The sequence below is a fragment of the Cystoisospora suis genome (genome assembly GCF_002600585.1).
Source record: "Cystoisospora suis strain Wien I chromosome Unknown contig_701, whole genome shotgun sequence".
NCBI classification, from domain to species: Eukaryota; Apicomplexa; class Conoidasida; order Eucoccidiorida; family Sarcocystidae; genus Cystoisospora; species Cystoisospora suis.
The window spans coordinates 60,671-83,691 of record NW_027153502.1 but is presented as its reverse complement, the minus strand read 5'-3'; the positions used below and the strand labels follow the sequence as shown (position 1 = coordinate 83,691).

At 50.9% G+C, this 23,021-nt stretch overlaps 2 protein-coding genes across 2 annotated transcripts in view; both read right to left on the bottom strand.

The window, feature by feature from the left end:
• Nucleotides 1-14,859, bottom strand: part of CSUI_001750 (ap2 domain transcription factor ap2ix-8) — a 15,329-nt gene extending 470 nt beyond the window's left edge. The window contains exons 1-4 of the mRNA XM_068061955.1: nt 14,543-14,859; nt 13,777-13,913; nt 6,925-13,623; nt 1-6,062 (exon numbers count right to left, since the gene is read on the bottom strand). The exon at nt 1-6,062 is cut by the window's left edge and continues 470 nt beyond it. Of these exons, the coding sequence (XP_067926076.1) occupies nt 2,772-6,062; nt 6,925-12,234 (8,601 nt within the window). The 5' untranslated portion in view covers nt 12,235-13,623; nt 13,777-13,913; nt 14,543-14,859 and the 3' untranslated portion in view covers nt 1-2,771. The remainder of the gene's footprint in view (nt 6,063-6,924; nt 13,624-13,776; nt 13,914-14,542) is intronic.
• Nucleotides 14,860-16,882: 2,023 nt separating this feature from the next.
• CSUI_001749 (dihydrolipoamide dehydrogenase) lies at nt 16,883-22,882 on the bottom strand. The gene is made up of 5 exons (XM_068061954.1): nt 21,420-22,882; nt 20,635-20,830; nt 19,467-19,873; nt 18,411-18,693; nt 16,883-18,125 (listed from the first exon to the last, which is right to left on the bottom strand). Exons 1-5 carry the CDS (start codon nt 22,482-22,484, stop codon nt 17,797-17,799), a joined length of 2,280 nt encoding a protein of 759 aa, XP_067926075.1. The 5' UTR covers nt 22,485-22,882; the 3' UTR covers nt 16,883-17,796.
• Nucleotides 22,883-23,021: the final 139 nt, after the last annotated feature.

Sequence of the window (23,021 nt, the reverse complement as noted above, 5' to 3'; positions counted from 1 at the left end):
ATTCTTCCACTAGCTGGTAGAATGCCGCGAAACGGCTGATAAAAAGATACACGTGACAGCAAGCCGCTGGAGGGCGTCCGCTTCCTGCGTGAGGCAAAGGACTTGCCGAATGAAAGCGCTTTCCCCGGTATTGTAACTGTCACTCTTCTATCTACTGTCTGCAGTAACCCTACTTGTACGCCAAGCACACGTTACCTCGGTTGTCTACCCCTTAGCCCTGCGAGATATGTGTACCCATCTCTATCCCTGGTGTCAGTCCAAATACCTGCGTGCACGGGCGGTATGTACGTAAAGGAAGAGCGATATCGACTAGTGTGTGTGATTCAACCACACCGGAGAAACCGAGAAAGTGTGCGACATCGCCGTCCACGAAACAGGTGCTGATCTGCCCCCCTTGAATGTTTCTCCATCCCGGTTTCTGGCTTCTTGTGAAGGTCTAGTATCCCCTCTGTGACATCCGTCTCCGGTTAGAATATACGCGCTATCGTATTGTGTGCAGCTCAGTCCTACCATACAAAGATACTCCGTGATCCCAGGCTGGTAGAACGAGTCAGCCTAGCCAGGAAAAACCAAGAAGACTCACCACTGATTCTTTTACGTAATGAACGGTGTGTTTGAGACTAGTTTTCATGGCGTCTGTGATCTTATTCTATTTTAAAGGCATGGCTAAGATGATTGGGACACTAGAGGTTGAACCGATCGAACACACTTGCTTAAGCAATGAAAGAGGGTGTTGTCCTTCGATGCCTAACATCACACCCTAATATCTGTATAGGTATGAAGGTAGTTACGACCTACTCGAAACCGCTCTTGATCTTGAGCCCTTATTATCGAACCGCTCCTCTCCGCGCCATCGCCACATCCTGTGACAGTCCCTAGCCTTCTTCCCCGATCACCCCCCTACTGCTACGCCCGGAAAAGCTGTTTCTATTATCTACCATATATATATGCTCTTGCCTAGATAAAGCAAACACGAAGCAGCATCACTCTCCACGCTAACCCGTCGAACGGGTAGACGTCCGTTCTCTTTAGTTAGCCGCGCGGCTAAGCACCACGTGTGCCGCACACATACGCGTTCTACGTGAAAACTGCTTCTTCATAAAGCCGATTAGACACCATCCAACCAGAAAGAACGTCCTCATTCTCTTCGGTTATTTGCGGAGTAGCACAGCCTACGATGCGCTTGTTCTATCAGGAGACAGTCACTGTCTTCATCGTCAGTTCGTACTTCGCCGTCACTCTCTTGAGTCTATCACTCTTGACAGCTTTGAATCAGCAGCAGCTGAGCTAAATACAACCATAACTTCCTACCGTTCCTAGGCTAAATGATCCCTCGGACTTCAGAAGGGATGGAGAAGGGCCTTCGCTGATTTCTGCTTTGTTACACGGACCCATCTTACCGATGAGGGTGAAGACGATTGTCTTACAGAAAGAATGGAGATGGAGATCTACAGTAGAGAGACAGAGATCTGCTCAGTAGACTGAGGTACAACGACAGATCGATAGAAAAATCAACGACCGACGAAAAAAAGGATAGAGATTCTCACTCCCTCGATTGTCAAGAGGTTGAAAATATTTACCACTGGCTCCCCGCTTAACTCATTCGACCTGGTGCGACGTGAACGGAAAAGCACCACGAGAGAAAAAAAAAAGCGAGAGGAAACGAGAATGCCTAGCATGATGACAGGGGAGACAGATACATAGATAACGGATAGATCCAAGACACTTGGATAGATCCAAGACACTTGGACTTCCTACCATGAGTGGATCAGATGAGGGAACAGTACTCGCACATCTTCGTACTGGGGATGTCTCGAAAGATCTGCTGGCGACAAGACATAATAATAATAATAATAAACACAGCGGGCTTGCGTCTATGTAGGAATTTGTATGTATGCGCTGCATGAACTCCTTTGGACTACTTACCAACAAATACTCATCACAACCTACAGAAAGGAACAACGCAAGTACTAACGCGATGTGGGAAAAAGTATGTATATCTACACCTATGTATATATTTATATATGTATGTAGATGCAAGACTATATGAGTATCCACAGGACATAGCCTCCTATATCCTCTCCAAACCCCCATCACAGCATATATATATATAGATTTGTTTCTTTCCTATTAAAAAAGATGACGGTTTCATTGTTTATGGCTCCTCTCTTATAGAGACGACAACGAAGAGAAAGACACGAGAAGAAACAAAGAAAAACGGAAAAAGGAAAGATCGACGAAAAACAGAAATCGAAGAAGGTGTAGAAGGCGATATACGATGTCGACTCTTTGTGAAAAATGTCGACTGCATGAAGGGGAGTATGCAGAACAAAACGCGTATCTCTTATCGTCCAACAACATCACACCAAAAATCCACCCACATCTATACATATATACGTATACGATCTACGTATGTATGCACACGAGATAATGATGAGTCTTGAATCCACGCACTATAAGGAGATTCTATACGTGTATTGAGACTCATCCTGTGTGTGTGTACACTCAGATACAGAGGGTGTATTGGACGAAGTTGTTCCCCCCGGTTTGCCTCGTCTTCTTTAGATCCTTTCTGAGAGTTGAGGGAAGACACCTGCACACGACGAAGGAAGCTGCATGCATGCACCTCCAGGGAAGAACGAAAGATGAACGGTGAATGTTCTCTTTCTTCCGCACGGATCGATCGAGAGATCAAGGAGGTGACCCCCCTGAAAGAGAGACTTGCTTTGAATGAAAAGAGAAATCTCCTTCTTTAGCAAGGAGAGTTTGTTCTATCCCTCAATATAAACCATCTGTTGCTGCTGTTGCTGCAAAGGGTCTGGTTCTCCTTTCTCGTTCCTTAAATTATGACTACTATTACTAGAACTTGTATTCAACAAAAGGTCAGCTCTTGTCTCTTCATCTGCATTATGATTCCCGTCTCCTCCACCTCCGTTCCCTCGTTCCTTTTCATCTCCATTTGTCGTCCTATACATGATCAAATCTGGAGAGAAGGTAGAGGCAGAAGAAGATGGAAGAAGACCTGTCATCTCACTACTTCCTTCTCCATCTCCTCCGATTCCTGTTGTGGTTTCCCCTATCTTACAAGCAAAGAGATTCTGTATCTGTTCATTAGAAAGAGAAGCCGCAACAACTCCTCCTACCATTCCTTGGGCTGTCTTTTCGCCGTCTCCTCTTCGATTCCTCTGTAAAGATTCTACATGATCGACCCCGAGCACCCCTGATGATAATGTCCCAACACCCGCTGCGCCAGGTGATAGAACACCTCCTCCTGCTGCATTGTTACCAATACTCGCACTTCTCTTTCTTTCTCTTTCTTCTACTTCTCTATTCTTTCCATCAAAATCATCTCCGGCTGCTACTCGTTTCTTGCCACCTAGTCTTGATACATCATCTGCTGTACTACTATTATTCACAGTAGTCGATGTACTACTACAACTGCTACTCGCTTCTTCTTCTGTATTTAAACCTGACGGCGATCGTCCTGTCATCATGAAAGAAGGGGAAGTAGCGATCCCTGTGGTAACTGGCGAGGGACTACTAGTGATAGGACAACATAGATTTCCTCCTGCGAGATTCAGAAGATCTCCTTGGATTCTTGCTCCTTCACTACCCTCCGGCTTTCTCTCTTCAAGACGATGGTCCCCTTCTCCATTCCTTTGCTGTTGGCCAAGACCCTGCTGTGAGAGGGGAGGAGCACTCCCCGCACTCACTGACGGTCTAGCACCGTCACTGCCTTCCTCTAGACTGCTGATTCCTCGACTTCCATTGGCTGCTGTGGTGGTAGTAGTAGTGCTCGTAGTAGCGGGAAGAGCTTCATGGAAATGACTGGATGGCATATGAACTTGCGAACCTATGTGATGAAGCTGTCCTTTCAAAGAGTCTTCTCCTCCTCCTCTCCTACTTCCTTCTTCTTCTGACTGTCGGAAGGACATCGGCATACTACTGTCATTGTTCACTGGAGTCCCGGTGACTGACAAACACGAGAAATTGCCTCCGCAACTTGAAGAAGATTCACCTTCATCTATTCCTCTCATCATGTTCACCATCATACTCCCCCCATCCTCTGTCTTAACAAAGTTCGTCTTTTCTTCTTTGAGACGACTACTAAAAACATCGTCCTCTTCTGTCTTTATCCTCGATGATGGCAATGGAACCGATAAAGGTTGTGAAAGAGCCCCCAGTCCAGGTAGACTACTTCCGCCGCACCGCTGAGAATCGGAGGCTGCCGTATTGTCGAAGGAAGGTCCTCCTCCTGACATTGTCGAGATCTGCTGTTGAAAAGGAGACATGCCCCCATGAGAAGACCCCACACTCCCTGGTGGTGGCGGTGGTGAAGATAGCTGTTGTCCTGTCCCTGAAGGGAGTGACGACGAAGTCGGTGAATGATGAGGCACCTGCTGCTGGTGTGGCTGTTGGTTATGCGGATGATGAGGATGATGTGAATGAGGAGGAGGAGGAGCCGGTGCTCCTGTTGCTGGTGTAAGCATGAGAGTGCCCCCTCCTCCTGCTGCCGTTCCTGCGCCTTTGAATCCGGAGAGAGCCCCAAGATGAACTAAAGCATCAAGAAGTAGAACCTGAACTTCTGCTTCCATCTCGTTAGGTAAGCGATTCTTTCGAATACACTGGGCAAAGAGCTTAAGATAGGGAGCAAGAACCATCGTCGCTGCTTGTGGGTCTGTTGCAGGATCTGCTGGTGAAGAAGACTGTTGCTGTTGCCATCCTTCATCCTCATGATTTCCTTTCTTCTTCGTTCCTTCCATATCACTGTTAGGCCCCTGATGAGAATGAGGATGGCGTTCATCCTCTTGCTTCACCTTGGCTTTATCACTATTACTACTATTATTATCCTTTCGTTTCTTCTTTTCGACTTCGAGAGCCTTCTCAGGATTGGATAGAACAGATCCGCATAACTGTCTATGAGCATGTACAGCCCGTGTCCATTCATCTAACCGAGTAGCTAGATAATTGAAACTATCTGATTCAAGAGTACAACTACATAGTAACCCAGGTATACAGACCTCTTGTAGATTCCTCAAAATATGTGAAACGGCATTCCTCATAACGCCAACAGCTTCGACACTTGCCTCTCCTCCTGACATCTCGTCGTCATTACCACCTCCTCCCCCCCCATTGACCCCGGTGCCATTATGACTACTACTACCACCACATGAATCTCCTTCTCCATGACGATGAGTCCCCCCCTCTCCTCCTGTTCCACTCCCTTTGTTTAAACCCTGCTGCTGCTGTTGTTGCATTTGCTGTCTCTGCTGTCTCTGTTGTTCCTGCTGTTGCTGAAGTAGGAGTTGAGCTGGGGAAGGTCCTGACAAAGCCGCAGCTGCAGCTGCTGCCGCTGCCGTGCTAGGGGGTGGGCCTCCAGCAGAGGATGACGATGGAGGAGGCGGGATAGTGACTGCTGACGACGGCATCTGAGATGAGGGAGGTCCAGAACAGGGAGGTGAATGAAGGGAAGAAGTTGTTGTAGAGAAAGTTCCTGGGGGTGCTGTCTGCTGTGGATTCGTAGGGAATGACATCGTTGAAAATGGAGACGAAACAAACGAATTCGGTGCCGGTTGAGAGGCGAAAGGGAAGAACGGATTCTGCGTAGTTGAGACAGCAGTACCAGGCCCATGTCCCATAACTTGAGGTAACGATGGAGGAACAAGACCTGGAGAAGGACATAATAGTGACGAGGGATCGCTCGTGTTAGTCGTCGTCGTCGTTGTCGAGGGGTTCAACATCATATTACTGGTGCTATTCGTCGCACTTCTTCCATCGCTGGACGGCTGCTGCTGCTGTGATGGTGGTGGTGGATGAGCATTAGAAGGTCCACCTGCTGACGTCCCACTTCCTCCTCCTCCTCCTGGCATTCGTAGAAAGGACGATGCAGCAGAGGGATCAGGAGACGGGAAAGGCGTAACACACCCCCCCGTTGCCCCCATCATCATGTGATTCAGATGCGGTTGTTGGGCTGGACCTATAGAGCTTGGAGGAGAACGTGGATTCGATGAACACGTCGTTGACGTCGAAAAACTAGGGCTCGCCGCACTACGAGGGTCGCCCTATATATGTAAACAAACACGGTCAAGAAAATACACTTCTTATACCACACGTAGATACACATATATACATGAGCAGAAAGCTGTGTTTATATGCAAATGACACACACAAGTGGATGATCATCTACTCCATTCCATACATAGTGACAAGATCAAACCCTCCACGGTTGTGAGGGAACTGAGCCAAAACAAAGACGGGAGCGACTCCAAAAGATGTGCGTGCTCTGCGGCATCCAGCGGGGGGTCGTCTAGCCACTTCATCCTGTAATCTCTTACCTTTACCGAGGTCTCTACACCCACATGCATGTCTCGACATGTATCCATATCTCCCCACATATAAACTACGTACGCAGCAGTACGATGATGATGAGATATCACGCCTCCAGCTACCCCATCCCCCCTCACTCATTGCATCTCCAACAACAGAGCCAAGCTGGAGAACTGCATGATGTGAAAAAGAAGCCATCGACAGCGAGAGCAACCAGACTAAGTAGCCTAAACGTCCACTCTAAAATCTCCTTCGTTCACTCTCTTCTCACCCCCATGTCTATGTAACCCAGGCAAAAGAGACAACAGAAACCCTCACTTTCATGTCTCTGGAACAAGGAGACAGAAAGAGAATGTGTGACATCTTCGGTGTCAAAGACTAGGACATACATTCATGCCATAGAGAAGAGGAGTAAGAGACGAGTAAAAAGAACTCGAACAGAAACATGAATGAAGAAGAGATTCCTTCTAATATTCTTGTGTGGTTCAATCTCGCAGATGTCTTTTATGCTCCACCCTCGGCTTCTCTTTTTCCTGTCACCAACGAAGACCGTCACTGCCCTAACAAACTTCTTCTCTAGATCCCCTTTGAGCTTACCAGTTGAACATTGGCAGTCGGAGGGGGTTGTTGCTGCTGCTGTTGTATTTGAAGCATAGCCTTTGACGCCGCAGCAGGATTCGCCCCTACAAGAGAGACACCAAAACCCATGAGCATATTCTCCTGGCCAGAAGGATAAGGAGACGGATGGCCTGAGGGATGCCTTAAAGTTCCTATCCCTGCGACCCCCATGATCCCCGGGTGATCTCCACCTCCTCCTGCTCCTACTGGTGACGGTCTCAACCCGACATTCCCTGCAGCTGTTGCTCCTGCCATCAACAGGCCCGGTACAGAGACACTTGGAGCTTGCTGTTTCGGCTTATATTGTTCTTTGTCAAGTTTCGCTTTCTCTCTTCGACGATTCCGCCATTCAATGGCTCTTTCACGAGCTACACGGAACCCATACTTTCGTATGGTGAACATCTTGAGGATTTCTTTTCCTTCAGCAGTATACTGGACTCTTCCCCCGGATGCTCCTCCACTCGTTCCACCACCTCCTTGCTGTTCGTGTTTGGCTCGAGAGGTAGGGAAGAATTGATCATCAGGGACTTGTGGAGGTGTCACGACCCATGCTTTAAACTCTTCACTCCATTCAACTTGATCTTCTCTAGGTAACTGAGAAACACGTTCTAAATAATCTACCCGACTATTGCCCCCTCCTCCACTTGAACTAGACGAAGACGAACTTCCACCACCAGACGATCCTGACGATGAACTCGTGTTGCCTCCCCCCCCCGCTACCCCTGAAGGAGATGACGACGAAGAAGGTGCTGATACACCTGCTGATCCATCCGGAGAAGGAGTCGGACACTCTGGAGGAGACAAAGGAATATCAAGAGTTCCTCTATGATGTGATCCTAACATCTCTGTTGGAGTGATACTGTCTCCTCCTCCTATAACTCCGACTAAATTACCTGTCTCTCCTCCTCCTACTCTAGCACTTGTAGCTAAACCAAGATGATTCTGTTGAGACATATCTGACTGGGTCCCCCCCACGCCTCCCGTGGACGCAGAGGAGACAGCAGGTGGAATAGGATATAATAAAGGATGATGAGGAGGGGGAACGCCTCCCGTTGTCAGATCCCCCCCAGTTCTTCCGTTATCTGTACCATCCCCTCCTGGTCCTTGTGGAATCTGAGGAAGGAAAGAGAAGAACCCTTGTCCACCTGCTCCTCCAGGAGAAGGCACTGGGCCCCCTCCTAGACCTGCCGGGGCCGTAAGAACATTCGCATCTCCGGGGGTTCCTTCTCCTCCCCCTCCCCCTAAAACAACACCACCGCTCCCACCACCGCCCCCACCCATTTGTCGTACACCGTAATTGGCAGGTGAAGACGATTGTAGACTGTTGCTGCCATCTGACGAAGTCATATTATTGCCATTATGATGATCATGCAGTTCACTCCCTCCTCCTTCTCGGCTATTACCAAATCCCACAATGCCATTCTCTACCCGTCCATTGCTGCTGTTACCTAGAGAGTTCGGCGGCCGGCCAAGACTTCCGCTTGTTGAAGGAGGCTGTATACCTCCTGCACAAGGAGAGTGTCCTGGTGGTGCAGATGATGCTTGTGCTGACTGAGCTGCTCCAGGTATTCCATCACTTCCGCCTCCTCCTGCTGAGGCTGCACCACCTCCACTATGATTGCTCATGAGATGATTCTCACCTCCTGTAGAAGTTTGGCCATTACCTGTACTACTGCAGGTCGTAGACGCTGTTAGAAGACCGGAAGGATTTGATATACTAGATGTCTCTTCTGGTGAAGAGGAAGACTTCCCGAGGCCAGCACCTAAGGTGGGAGTATTAGCAGTTGTCCCATCACCACTGGTCGTATTATTACTAGTGTTAGGAGGAGGAGAAGGAAGACCCCCATTCCCACCCCCCTCATTGGCGGCTAGGACTAGACCCGCTGTTGCTTGTCGTCTTCTTTGCTGCATGGCTAAAGCTGCTTGTCTCCGAGTGAGGAGAGCAAGTTCATGAGCCCGCTTAAACCCATGTTTGTTAACTGTGAAGTAACGGATGACACGTCTACCTCCTTCATGCCAGAAAGCGCGCCATATCATCCTAGCACTATCATAATAGACGCCTGGCACCTTCAACATTTCTTTAGCACGTGCAGCTAAGACAGAAGGTTCCTGTGACTCCGGCTCGTTATCTGCACCGTCATTACTAGGGTTGGTGCTATTATGGTGGTGATCCTCTCCCCCCCCTGCGATGCTTCCATCAAGATTCCCACTACTACTACTGCTACTTGCTCCACCATCACGACCACCATCTAATGTGTCTTCTCCCAATCGAACACCTATGCCATCATCGTCAGGTTTCACTAGCCGTAAAACCTCAGCCTCAAGAGCATAACGAGATCTACTGCGTGGAGCACCACTGTTACCACTATTATTATTAGTACTCCCTTCTCCCTCTTTACCACCACCACCACCCGTTGCCGCCGTGGTGGTCCCATCATCTATCCCAAAGACACTACTGTCGCCTTCTGCACTACCAGCTGCACTCGGATCCCCTAGACGCTGACGTTCATTCGCCTCGGCTTGGAGGCGAACTTTTTTGCGTTCCATGGCTCGCTCCTTCGTCATCTTAGCTAAATGTAAAGCATGTTGATGACCAAACTTGGCAGCTGAGAAATAACGAAACTTCCTCTTGCCCGTTTTCGCACAAACCCATGAAGCCCGCCAACAATTCTGCTGAGGATCAAACCAGATCCCACTATACTTCTTAGGAAGTTGAATGTCCAAAGCTGACGCACCTCCATCTTCTGTCCCACCCCCTGGCACATTACTAGTACTACTAGCCACACCGCCTCCTCCAATGCCCACTCCACCTCCTGTCGGGGGGGGGGTCCCAGCTGGACCAAACCCCGCTGACTGCAGGTGAGTCGTCGCCGTAGTAGTGTGACTCATCATAGCACCCCCCGCTCCTATGGAGAACATATTCATGCCATCTGGACCACTGCCAGGTTGTCCTCCTGTGCTGGTTAAACCACTACCCAGATGCGATCCAATCATCTGCTGCTGAGAAACTCCTCCACCAGGCGCACCGTTCGTAGCCCCCCCTACTGGAGGTCCCAGCATCATAGATGGAGACATCATACCTCCTCCCGCTAATGCTGGGATCGACCCTGGTAGGCCACAAGCATTCGCTGTACCGTTACCGTTGGCACTATTCATTTGAACTTGCTGTGGAAATCCCATCATATTCGCCCCTCCTGCAGTCGTAGTAGTACCTCCAAGACCCAAGCATTGTAGTGCTGGTGGTGGCGCCCCTTGGCTAAGACCATTTCCCCCTCCTGTCCCCCCCTCCCCACCTCTTACAGAAGACGACGGTTGCGGCTGTGAACTCATTCCTGATGAAGAATTACTTGACAAAAGATCACCAGTACCATCGGGAGGCGGCGGACGTGACAGAGATGTAATAGCAAATCTTCCATCAGTTGAATGAACAGGAGATATCATTCCGCCAGATGGTCCAGAGAGCAGTAGAGAACTTGGATTCAAAGACAGAGGAGGAGATGGCCATCCACACGCTCCTGTGAATGAATAAGGTAGACCATAGCAATTCGATCCTGCTGAAGGTAGAAGACATCCACCAGGATTATTATTATTATTGCCTCCTCCTATCATTCTCGGTGAACTGGCAAAGGCTTGTTGTTGGGAAGGTAATCCAGTAGTCGCATTATTACTATTACTACTTCCGTTGGCTCCAGGTTGACCTCCGCCTCCAAACAATGTACTCCCAGCATTTCCTCCTCCTCCTGCACCCCCTGCCTGCTGTTGCTGCTGCTGCTGAGGTGGAGGTGGTGCTCCGCTAGCACCACATGGAGCTGATGGAAGAAACACACTGTTATGTTGATGGATCCCCCCTCCCCCACCGACTACTACTCCGCCTGTTGCTCCAGTTGGTGTCGTCCCACCCCCTCCCCCAGGAGGGTTCGTTGGAGACGGTAAGGCATTCGTGCTGTTCTGAGAAGGAGCAAAGAAAAGACCTCCATCGGTTCCCATCGTGCAAAAAGCTGATGTTGGAGTGAAGTCAGGGAAAGGGGGGCCTGCTGCTGTGATGGTTGTGTTTCCTATGACACCTCCTGTTCCGAGAGGTGAGGAGAAAGGTGGAAAAGATGACAACGATACGGTACTGGAAGAGGCGGAAGAAAAGGCGTTACTATTATTACGGGTCGCGTCTTCTTGTTGAGTTCCTTGTTGATGCGAAGAAGGTGCTTGCTGGTGCTGAGGACCAATAGTTGTGCTTGTCGTAGTAGGGGAAGAATCAGCACATATGCTATCGCTGCTAGTCGTGCTGCTACTCAAAGAAGAAGAGGTCGTTTGTGATGACATGCACCCAAGACCGGTAAGACAAAACTGGCCCGTTGTCTTTCCAAAGTCATCCAACGTCGATGATGTAGTAGTGGGGAAAGAAAGAGAACTGCCGAAAAATCCCGGAACAAAACCTGCTCCTGCTGGTGCTGCAAGACCGATACCCTGACCACTCGTGCTTCTATTACTCGTATCTTCATTAAGGCTGTTACTTGTATTGAGAGACATCCCTCTGATCATCTGCTGTGATGATTGAAAGCTCCCCTCTCCTAAGTAGACCTCCCCACTAGCAGAACTCGAAGGCGGGTATACAACTGACGATGAGCCCCCCCTTGTTGTCTCGAAGGAATGCCCCGAGGTAGGGCGATACGGTAGTGCACTTAGTCTGCTCTGCGGTGTATCAGCACTAGATGGCTGAAGGGATACACTAGGACATTCTCCTCCACGATTATCAAGACGATGGTTCTGCGTACTACCTTCACCAGCCCTAAGAATAGAATGATTCTTATTAGGCCTGGTCAATTCTTCTCCAAGTTGACAGCAGTGCTCTTCTGTTACTGATGAGACCTCCCCGCCCCCTTCATGCAGCCATCCACTGTTACCCCTGTGACTTCCGCAAGGAGAAGATTCTGAGGAAGACAGACATTCAGGCGTTGGTGCAAGTGAGAAGGATGACGGAGATGGATAAGTAGTCGTTGTGTACGAGAAGAAAGCTTCACCAGCTGATATACACAACGATGACGGAGTTACCGGTGCGCTTGGTGTGGGTGCCGCGGTACTCGAAGTAGTTGCTGTCGTTGTATCGAGACAACAGCCATCCCACCCTACACAAGAGGAAGAGGAAGATAAGGCAGAAGAAGGCAAAGAAGCAACTTTAGAAGAAGGACGAAGCGAATTTGTCGAAGCCGTCGTACTCGACGCTATGGTAACAGAAGTATGGTCACTATGACTATAACATCCTACAAAGCCACGTGAGTTTTTACGGCTCTCCATCGAACTGAAGTAAAACCGAAGGCTTGCCCAAACTTAGGAAGAAGGCAAGACAGCAAAAAGAAAAAGAAGAAAACGCTGTGATACGGATGGCCAGTTCATTTCAAGAATGCGCGAAACGAAAGAAGAAGAAGAAGAACTTGGACAATAGCAACAACCACCCTCTTAGGCTTTAAACAAACAACTGCGTAACAACAACAAGAAACCCCAGCGTGTCACCGACACTGAAGAACCTTCGCATGACTCGTTGCTCTTCAACAAGCAGATAGAAGAAAAATCACCACATGCGATGATGAGCGAAACCAACGAGAGACAGAGCTTGAGAAGATTGTAGTCGTTGTGGCCGGCCTACGCCCATGATCTACTACTGACAAGAAGAGGAGAGAAGCTTCGTCGTACTCTTCCGTTACTGCAATCTCGCAGGAGACAGAAGAGATGTCGTGACGTTGAAGAAAGTCGTTCGCAGATTGCGAAAATGGGAAGGACGGAAAGGCTTCATCATTGCCGAAGAAGCAAGCTGTAAGGCCTATACCAACAAAAATACCCTTTTGAGCCAAGAAACACTAGCAGCAGACCATAAGGTATACAAGCCTGATACTTCAAGGAATTTCAGAGCTCATGGTGATGATCGTCAGATGATGGTGCCTTGAGAAAAACAAGAGAGCTGCAAATAGCTCCTCATCCATTATTATGCTACCCTGCAATCGAAAATACAGGCCTTAACCCATCCCCCCCGCCCGCCGCCTACGAACAAGGAGACTCCTTCCAAAAGCATGGGTCACTGGCGGTCCAACCACAACCTCGGCCTTTACTCACGAGGAGCGTTCTCGAAGAGGAACAACTCTGACGACGAAGAAGTCCTCTCGAAAAAGGGAGGAGAGAAAAGAAGACGTGAGGAATGTTAAGAATGAGAGACGTGAAAGAACTCTCTCCTTTCTCAGGAGAAAAAGCTGATCTGACAAAGACGACTTGGCTTTCCGCTTGCAAAACAGCATCACGACAGCCCGATTGATCAGTTGTCGTTACGATGGCAATGACGATGGCGACGAGGGCAGTCTTTGATTTGAACATAGGTGGTGGACAGAGAGCTCTCACAGATAGAGAGAAAAAGAGGAAGGGAACTTTGTCCACGCACGAAAAGGGAGACAACTTCCGAGACGGGCCCAGCAATCGTCCCCAAGCTCTTCGAGTCTAGAACGATCGTCTACTAAACACTTTTCTTGAAACCACGCCCGGATATATAGCCCTCAGTGATTTAAAGGAAGGAGGTAGACACGCACACAATTCACCTTGGAGACCCCGGTCAACCAACAAGGCGTGTGTGAAGTGGACGCGACGTACATATGCCAGTGCAAGAATCATTCACCCGGGTAAAGTCCTCCTCCAGCGCTGCTGTGGAACACAGACATACCACAAGCAAGCAACTTAGCATACACGAATCCATCTCTTGAAAGACTAGCAAAGCCATGGAAGATGGTGTTCGAGGCTCTAGACGGGAAGCGACGCCTGGATTCGCGCGAGGAATCCTCTACGGAGAGGACTTACCAGGAAATGTTTGAATTTTTCGGGAGAAGGGGCAAGCATCATTTAACCAGGCGCCTTCGACACTCCAAAGATCTTCGGTAACTCTCCTGGGGAATCAGTCGACAGCCTAAGTCGAAGGCCTGTCTTGTCCACGACGCCTAGATATAGGAAAGGATAGGAGGACGAGTACCCCATTGCTCATAGACCGACTACAGGGCAGACAACGATCTGTCACAGAGAAGTTCGGACGTAACGCCTCTGTTGAAAACCAGCTACAACTCTGAAGTAACCAATGCTTGACTTGCCAGATGATCCCCGACAACTGCCTGATCTGAAATGGACCGTGATGTGCCAACACCAAAGCGCCGCGTGGAGACACCGTTAAGTGCCGCGACTCTGCCAGCGACGTGAACAGGACCTCGCGACGAAATCAGGGTGATAAGGTGTCTATCGAAAAGCGACTGGCTATTCATCTAGCTGCTTCTGGTTGTATAACGGAGAAAACAGCCAAGCGAAAATGCCTCAGGAGCTCCTAGTGCGCCTATCCCGGGTGAGGTTGTGGGAGAACAGCCTTCTATGGAAGGAAGGAATAGCTGGAAGACAAGCAAGGGCGAAAGATGCATCTATCAAGAGTAAAGGGAATAAGGAATAAGGCGGCGCGGGAGAAAAAGCATCGTTTCACTTCAGGCAACATCAGGCATGGAAAAAAGATGGCAACACCCGCCCAGAAACGCCCAAGCGCCCGGGCGGCGATAGGGTCCCCGACAGGGACGTGCGTTGTACGTACCGTAGCGAGAAACAGGAAGAGGAAAGTTCATTTCGACACCACAGAAAGGGGCTTTCAAAGCTTGCAGAGAGGAACACCCACCTCTCTCCTCCACGGAACTCCTCCCTAAAAAAGTTTCCTGATCGGCCTGCCACCGATCAGAACCTCCCGGGCGACCAAAAGTCAACTTGAGAAAACGCCGCGTCTCCCTAGATTTTTCTTGCTCTGTTGCTTACGCCTTCGGAGAGGGCCGCAGGGCCCCCGCTTGCACTTGTTGAGCGTCTTTGGCGGATCTTCTGATTCCCCGTTGATAACAACGCGGAAATACGCTTTTTCCGCTAACGCTTTAGGAACAATACAGGCTTTGCAAACAAACCACCATGGCACCGGCGGAAGCCGTCGCGGTGGCAACATATACGGATCCTCCGGCCAGACGTAGTTCGTTCACAGCAACGACCCGTGGTCGGTTCTCTTCCCGATGACGCTCCCCCGGTTGCAGTGAATGACGCCGCGACACAACCCTTCACATTTTGAATGGATTCCCCAGCTGTCGCTGATGCCCGCGCACATGTAACAGACCCAGTCGCCCGCCTGGGAGGAAGCGTTGACCGCCCGGGCCAAGTATTGCCAACTGTCCGCAGATGTCGGTCCCAAGTGGGTTGCAGGGTCCTTCGATCTTCCCCGAGCGAGTGCTCCTTACGCAGACCGGTGTAGCGCGAAACGCTACGGTGGCAAAAGAAATTTCCCAGGTTTTTCTCCCGTTGAAGGTACTTCGTTTCTCCTTCTGTTTTCTGGCCATGCTGTAGAATCAATCGGTAAAGAGCCAGGGTACACTGTCCTGAGACGGCACCCACTTGGAAGGCGCTTACCGGCAGCGACGAGACCTGCGTTTCCCGCCATCCTAGCGTGAGAACGGACAGGGCCGGGAGAAGTAACTGCTGGAGATTAACTTTTCGAGACGAGGGTCAAAAACGGCAGAGGTCTTGGGACCGATTCAGCGCGTCACTTGTCTCTCCGATGGATGAAGAATCATGCCGCAACCTGATTGCAGGAACTTTCAGGGGGAGGAGCAGCACATCCAACGTGCGGGCCGCCCCTTTCTTGGGTGTATTTTGCGTAGCTCGGGCATCGCGTCAGGGAGCGGGCATTTCTCTTGAGGGCAGGTCTCAAGTGGTGACAATCTAGAGTAGCCGACATCTTAGCGACAGTGGCACATCTCCGCAGCCAGGTTGCACAAGCGCATCGGCTAAGTGCGGTAACTGTCAGAACATGAAGGCCATAGCATAGCCTATTATAACGGCAACCTCATTTTTTAGAAATCTACTGTACTAAATACCCCGACAGCCGCTATTGCAGACCGCCGCACCGAAGCTATTTGGCGGGCGAAGGCCTGTTCTCTACTCTGTTTTGAGGAGTGAGTGAGCTCCGGCAGTTTCGCCGTGTGACTTGCGGACACCAAGCAAACCAGTTCAGTCTCGTGTGTCCTTGTAGGCCTTGACAAGACTGCGGCTCACTGGTGGCACCTGGATGCGCGCAGTCGCTCGGGGGGATTCTGAGGGTCTGAAGTGGCCCGAGTGCTGCTGCCTCCTGGTCTATAGGAGTTCACAGTGCTGGGTCTACGGCTCGCAACGCCTACTTTGCTTTTGGACCCCTTTGAAACTCCGGTTCACCCTGCTTGGACGAAGGTGGCTCTTGAGCACGCAACGCGATTGAGTTTTGGGGGAATTTTCATGCACATTGCTGACGTGTCGCCCCAAGGACGGCCGCCCCCGTACACCGGTTCTCAAGAATAGCTTAAGTGACGCGTGGTGGTTAGACTCTCGTCCTGTGCGGATAGAAGCCAAGACACGTTTCAGAAGGCTGCACTGCTACTAGCGTTGCTTGCTCCGCGCGCATGTGGGGCATGAACTCACGCAGCCCCTCCGGACTCGAAGTCACCGCGAGGAGGCTCGGCGTCTACAGAACGGTTGCCACCACGCTGTATTCGTTGGCGTACACGTGCAGCTGCCATCCAGAGATGCTCTTGCCTGGTCTTTGGGTGTTGACGTGGGAGCGCCGCAGCGCGAGACATCACGACGTAGCCCACAACAAACAAGCACTGCCGATGACTACTGCCTACACTCTACACTGCTAATTGAACAGCGCGAGCCTGACTCGCCACGGACTACAATGGCGTCATGCGACCTCAGGGTTTCTCTTGACGGTAGTAGTAGTGAGCCCGCAGCTGCCAGGCCGGCTAGCTACCCAGGTGCCGTGCGGGCGCCACCAGCCAAGGGCTGCCCACAGGTGTAGCAGCGTGACAGGCATGAACCTATAAACGTTCGGCGGAAGCGGTCAGCAGACGTGCAGAGAGAGTCTGTAGAGAAAGGAAAGCCGAAGCCCCGGCTGCAAGCACATCATCGAAAGTCACTCAGTCACGTACATGGCTGCTCCTGGGCCTTCCAGAAACAAGACACGCCCTCCCGCTGCGTGGTACAGACACCGGTAACTCTGCGAGGACTCTCGCATTCCACCACTTCCAGGAATGTCCCACCCACGAACCAGAATATGAAGACACAGAAGAAGCTATGCAGAACTGAACAAGAAATCAGCAACAACGCGCAACGAACAGGAATCATGTCACGAGCCAGCAATCTTCAAAATACTTTTGAGCCGACAACCGTCATCGGGTCTATCGATTCCGTAGATAGAGGCACCCCATGGCACAAAAGAAAATAGGCTCTTCGCGCCAGTGTGTGTCAGAAGCAAAGCCGAGTCAGTTGACTGCGTTTTCTAACAACACCGCTAAGAGAAAGTAGAAACTGTGCGGGCCTCGCCACAAATCCCGATCAAGCACGAGAACAATCACAAATGAGCAAGACCAAAAAGCATGCCAACGACCCGGCACTTTCTTGGCAATATCGGAATGCGGACGGAGTTTCTAGCGGACAAGAGGAATTTCCATGACAGCTAACACCACCGCTGCCGTCTGCGGCGTTTCTTATACGCTGTGAGTGCGGCGCTCCATACCTCCAGGGAAACTGTGTCTCGGATTTTCAGGTACTTTTGTCTCCGCCAAGGCGCACGTAGACTGAGAACGGCCTGTCCGGCCAGAGATACAGACACGCGAGTCGCAAACGCACTCCAACTTCTCACATCTCCGGCTGTTTCTCCTGGTCACGGCCCCTCGCGGGGCTCGTCCATACCTTGCGACTTTTTTACCCGGTTGATCCGTAACAGTGGCAAGACTCACTCGTTGCCGGGGAGTGTGAACGGAGGTCGCTGGGACTGCAGTTTCAATGTGCATTCATGCCGGCAGCCTTTTTCCATGCAGCATCAACAACTTCACTCAGAGTCGGATGAGTGTGAACAGTGAAGGCGAGGTCCCGGACAGTCAGGCCATGAGCAATCGCGGTCGTGCATTCCTGAATGAGGTCACTTGCATGCATTCCAATCATATGGCAGCCGAGTATCTTGCCGTTGTCCTTCCTGTAGAGCACCTTCAAAAGACCATCCCCTTCTCCTTCCGCTATCGCCTTGGTATTCGCCCGGAAGTGACTCACACTTTTCCCGACTTCGAAGCCCTCTTTCGCCCCTAATTCCGATGCAGATTCCTCGGAATCTCCTGTAAACAATCGAGGAAAAAAAAGTGCGCGGACCAGAGGTATTACAAGGTTTCATTGAACACGAGAGGCGAAGGGATCGTTGCAGAACTAAGCCTGGACAGCCTGAGGTGCTCTTTTCATAGCGGGCACTCACTATATCGCAAACAGGGATAAGGAATCTCGTGGGCAAGAGTGTTTGAACGCGAATGTCTTTGCGTGCTCAGTTGATGCTTGTATACGGGGGCCAACACGTAGGGAGGCAAGTCAGAACGTGCTTTCGCGCCGGCAGTCCTATTCTACCTTACCAACGAAGGCTATCTCGGGAGAGGTAAAGCAGGCCGCTGGAATGTGCTTGAGGTTCACAGTCCGGGGCCTGCCAGCAATGGTCTCGACAGCTGCGAGAGCCTGTGCGGATGCTGCATGGGCTAGCATCATTTCGCCGTTGGCGTCACCCACACAGTACAGCCCACTAATGACCTCTGGCTGTTCACTTCCTTCTGGGACGTGCTTCAGAACTCTCATGCAAGCGTCAACCGGGACGAAGCCTCCGCGCTTCAGTGTGATACCGAGGGACTCGAGCCCCAGATTCTGCACACAGGGCGAACTCGAAAGAACATGATACTCCTTGGACTGAAAACTCTTTTCAGTGTCGGTTTCAGGTCACGTACGTCGGTTCATCATCTAGCACCAGGTCAACGGACCGGAGACCAACCGGGGTGTAACTGCACTTAGAGCATTCCAGCAGTGGACAAGGGAAAAGGCCTCGACGTGTCAGGAGGTTCTACCTCGTCAGCAAGTGATGGCACGAAGAGCGAGCAGTTATTCCCACGGAGAACCGGAGAGACACAGTCTGACATCAACAAGAGAACCTGTCTTCAGTTCATACACCTCGTGTCTCTTGTCTTGAAATTAACCCTCGCGCCATCATGAAAGGGGCTACATGACCTGCACGCACTACGAGAAGAACCCTCGATCTCGGTAGTCACAGTCGCAGGTTGCCCACGTCAAAATGCAGTAGTGGCGTCCGACGTGAAGAGAGTGCTTCCTCTTACGTTACTGAGGAGACCACTCTGGTTGCCTATGCTTGGAAGAACATGACTCCGTTCAGCTACAAAATCACATCTTTCTAGTTCCGAGTGTGTGAACGTGGAGTACACATTCGACGAACCGGGAGAGCCCAGGACTTGCCGCTTGGTTTCCCTGTTGACGGAGGACGAAACAGGTTGTGAAAGTCTGAAACTGCAACGGACAAGCACGTTCTACCTCTTTCTGTGAACGAGCAATCGTGCGGAGACGGCGCCCAGTCTATAGACTGTCTTTTCCCGCCTTCATGGAAGGCGACACGTGCAAGCTGTGCATACCTGCGTATTGGGTTTCCTGCCAGTGGCAATTAGACAAGCATCGGGGTAAAGTGTGCCCTTCTTCTGCTTTGTTTTCGCGTCAGTGAGTTCCACCTCGACGGGTCCGTGCGGAGACACTGGTTTGACTTGGCTTGCAAGAGTATTGGTATGCAGCTTGACAGGCCTTTCTTTGAACTGTTGTAGTAAGAGTCTCTCTGCAAGTTTCGCTATCTCCTTGTCTACACCAGGTAATAGACGGGGGCCTGCTTCCACCATGGTGACCTCAGATCCGAGAGAAGTGAAGACGTCCATGAACTCTAACCCGATATATCCACTCCCTACAATACAGACTTCCGAGGGTAACCACGGGAGAGTCACACACGTGTCGCTGGTCATCACTTGCTTCTGCTCCTTGTCGAATGTCACGCCTGTATTCATACAGAAGTCGGCGAAAAACATAAGCGTGATGCGTTTTTCGAACCGCGGGAAGCACATATGGCATCGGAACGACTTCTGCCTCCCAGACTCGAAACGCATGAGAAACAAGGTTTAAGCATTTTCTCTCGCACTCTCACAAGTATGTGCGCCACATTGCAGGCAATGAGAACCGTGACTTCATTCCCCTACTGTGTTCAGCTCGGTGGCTCAAACATCCCCAGCAATACGTAAAAAACATGCTCACACATGAAGTCCTTCAAGCAAAGGAAAAACCAACATGTGGGAAAGAGGTAGACAGCATCGGCGTCTTCTTGTTAGGCTGAAGCAAACTAGTGTACCGAATCCTTAACACATACGACGAAACCCTCTAGTCAGTACTGATGAATAGGATTTCAGGGGTGAAGCGACCTGAAACTGTAAAAACTGTCTCAAGTGAAACCGTATCTTGCCCAAAGATCTACGCCATGCTCAAGACGCTGCGTCTCACCGGAGTCACACGAGAGAGCTACATGTCGCGTGTGATCCGCTGTAGAGTGCAGGACAAGCCAGACATACGAAGCCTTTGCAGGCAGGCTATAGATCAGAGTGGTCACCACGGAAAGTGAAGAAACCTGGTAATATGTCTGTATCAAGAGACACTCCATTTCTTTGCAAGGAAGGAAAACGGCAGAGTGGCGGGGAGACAGTTCACTTTAATGGATGTGTGCGTGGAGACATCCAAGAGAGAACTCGCAACCCCCCGAGTTGCTACCGGGAGGGACGAAAGGCAGAGATCCGGGCGCCAGAATGATATTCTTGGTTGAGATGGACGTTGGCAAAGAAGAAGGAGAGGTCGGAGTGCGCTCAAGGACAACCCGCGGCTGTCCATCCACCTTTTCTATCTTGCCACGTGCGTCATACAAGGCAATTCCATGCGATGCAAGAGAGCCCAGTAACCCGCTTCGGACCTAAACAGCGAGAAGCACATGTAAGCAGAGAAACAGAGAAGCTTTTTTCGAGCCTGAGAAGCACTGAACTCTGCGAGCTGCGATGCGTGAATTGGAGAAGAAAAGGGAGCACAACTGAGAAGGTTTCCCACGCGTTTCCGAGGTAGAGGCTCTCCAGCATACAAAATATCCTTGGCCTGAAACGGTCTCCCTCAACAGGGGAACCGAGATTATACTCGGTGGCCAGGTGGGAGTACGCATGAGCTGCCCAGGCAACTCTAAGTCTAGAGGTCGAGTTGAGAAGTCAGACGGGAACCTTCTGATCCGCAGGTTGGCCACACATAGCTTGCCTGACGAGACTGCACCTCCCCTTTTCTCCGCTGTCAGTATCACACGATACTGCCTCAAGATACAGGCGGAAAGCGAAGTACTCCGGCCCGCTTTCTTTTGCAGGTCCAGTTATCATGACTTTCTCCCTCGGGCGAGCAGTATGCAGTTAAAGTGACTCTGAGAAGCACGCGCACTGAGTTCAGCAATTTTGCTCAGCTGCCTGATATCCAGGCACGACGCGAGGGGTCACGTACTCAGTGGAGGCGAGATTGGTTCTCACCTTGTCAACGACACCAGTAGCGTGCTTGGAGACACCGCGGGGATCAACTCGGATGCCGTCTCCACCGATCTCCAACCCCATAGCAGCCATGTGGTGCTTGTTTCGAAGCATCTTCACCCTCTTAGCTGTCGCAAGAAGAGCCTTGCTCGGGACGCAGCCTCTGTTGACACACGTGCCACCAGGATCTCCACCACTGACAACGGCCGTCTTCAGACCTAGGGCGGCAGCGTGCAAGGCGGCGGCATGTCCGCCAACACCCAGGCCGATGATAGTTACATCGAACTGTTCATCGGCTTTCGCCGAAGAAGTTGAAAAAAGAGGGGAAACACTCGGAGATGGCCCATTTCTACGGCTGCCGATCACGGCATCCGCGGTCGCACTCTGTGTGGACTCTGTCCATGGTGCTTGTGCACTTGGCATGAGTGTGCTTACTGCCCGAAAAGATGAAGAGGATGCAGCATGACGGGGAACGGTAGAGGCAACGAACGCCGGAGAATGAACAGAGGAGAACGATAATGTCTGGGAGGGGAGCTGCCCACTTTGATGCAAGTGAGAGACGCAGTCAGACGCCGTAGAACGATGAGTCGAAACTCCATCAGCAAAAGAACAAAGGAGCAGACTCACTACAGAAACAAAAAAGGAGAAGAGAAAGGGCGCTCGATATTTTCTCCCAGCCATCGCCGGTGTCCACGACGAGGAAGTTTCAACAGCTGCCGCGCTTACCCCGCTGGTGAAGGAGGCCGGTTCACGCGACATCTTGGTCGCCCCAAACCGCATTTGACACGAGAATGTTCCTGGTGTGACAGTAGAAGTTTCTCTGCCTACAGAACGGGGCACCTCGCCTTCACATTCGGTCGTGTCTGTGTCTTGCAATCGTCTAGATATCGGCACCCACTGACGTTGCTTTGCTTGAGTTTCGTACGGCTGCGGGAGCCCCAAGTTGAGAGCGGCTGAGTTGGTCCTGCTTTGTCTGGACTGCAGGAGTTCCGGTGGGCGTATTGCACGCGGAAACTGAGGCCAGTAACACACGCACCCTATCTCCGCGGCATTCACGGGTGTGTGCATCAACAGTCTCTCTCTCTAAGAGAGCGCAGGCTCGAGATACACCGTGAGCGCCCAAGCTGCCTTCGAGGAAAATCGGAAATTACAACAGACAGAGGTCGATTAGTCGAAAAACGGCCAAGGCAGAAGTTTCTGTTTCCTGTCTGGTGGACGAGACAGCTGAGGGCCTGTCGTTTCCTCTTTTTATGAAATGGTAAGTGGTTCCGAGTAGGCCACAAAACACGGCAAGTACCAGTCTTCTTCCGCAAGGAGTGCCACAAGCATTTTCCGCGGACACTGAAAAATGGAACGAAGACCATTGTTAAACAGGTGCGGCTCGGTGGCTGGCACACACCGCTGTCTCCAAGTGGAGCAGCATGCAAGACCTCGAGACACACCCGTGATAACAATACAACTACTACAGAAAACCATTTAAGGCGGCAAAAAAGGGCGATTCTGGGATAGATTGCTAGTAACCAAAGCTTTCATCGGTCCGGCTGCGCGTAAGCGTCTACCTGCAACTCTGCGGAAAACTCTCTATGCCACAGAGTGTGCTGGGAA

Excerpts from the sequence above, each read along its gene's own strand:
- CSUI_001749 (XM_068061954.1), bottom strand. The coding sequence starts at position 22,484 with ATGCACACACCCGTGAATGCCGCGGAGATAGGGTGCGTGTGTTACTGG. Across the intron at positions 20,831-21,419 it reads CTACTGGTGTCGTTGACAAG|GTCCGAAGCGGGTTACTGGG; the intron begins GTGAGAACCAAT and ends CTCGCTGTTTAG. Across the intron at positions 18,694-19,466 it reads GCAGGAAACCCAATACGCAG|AATCTGGGGCTCGAGTCCCT; the intron begins GTATGCACAGCT and ends CCCTGTGTGCAG.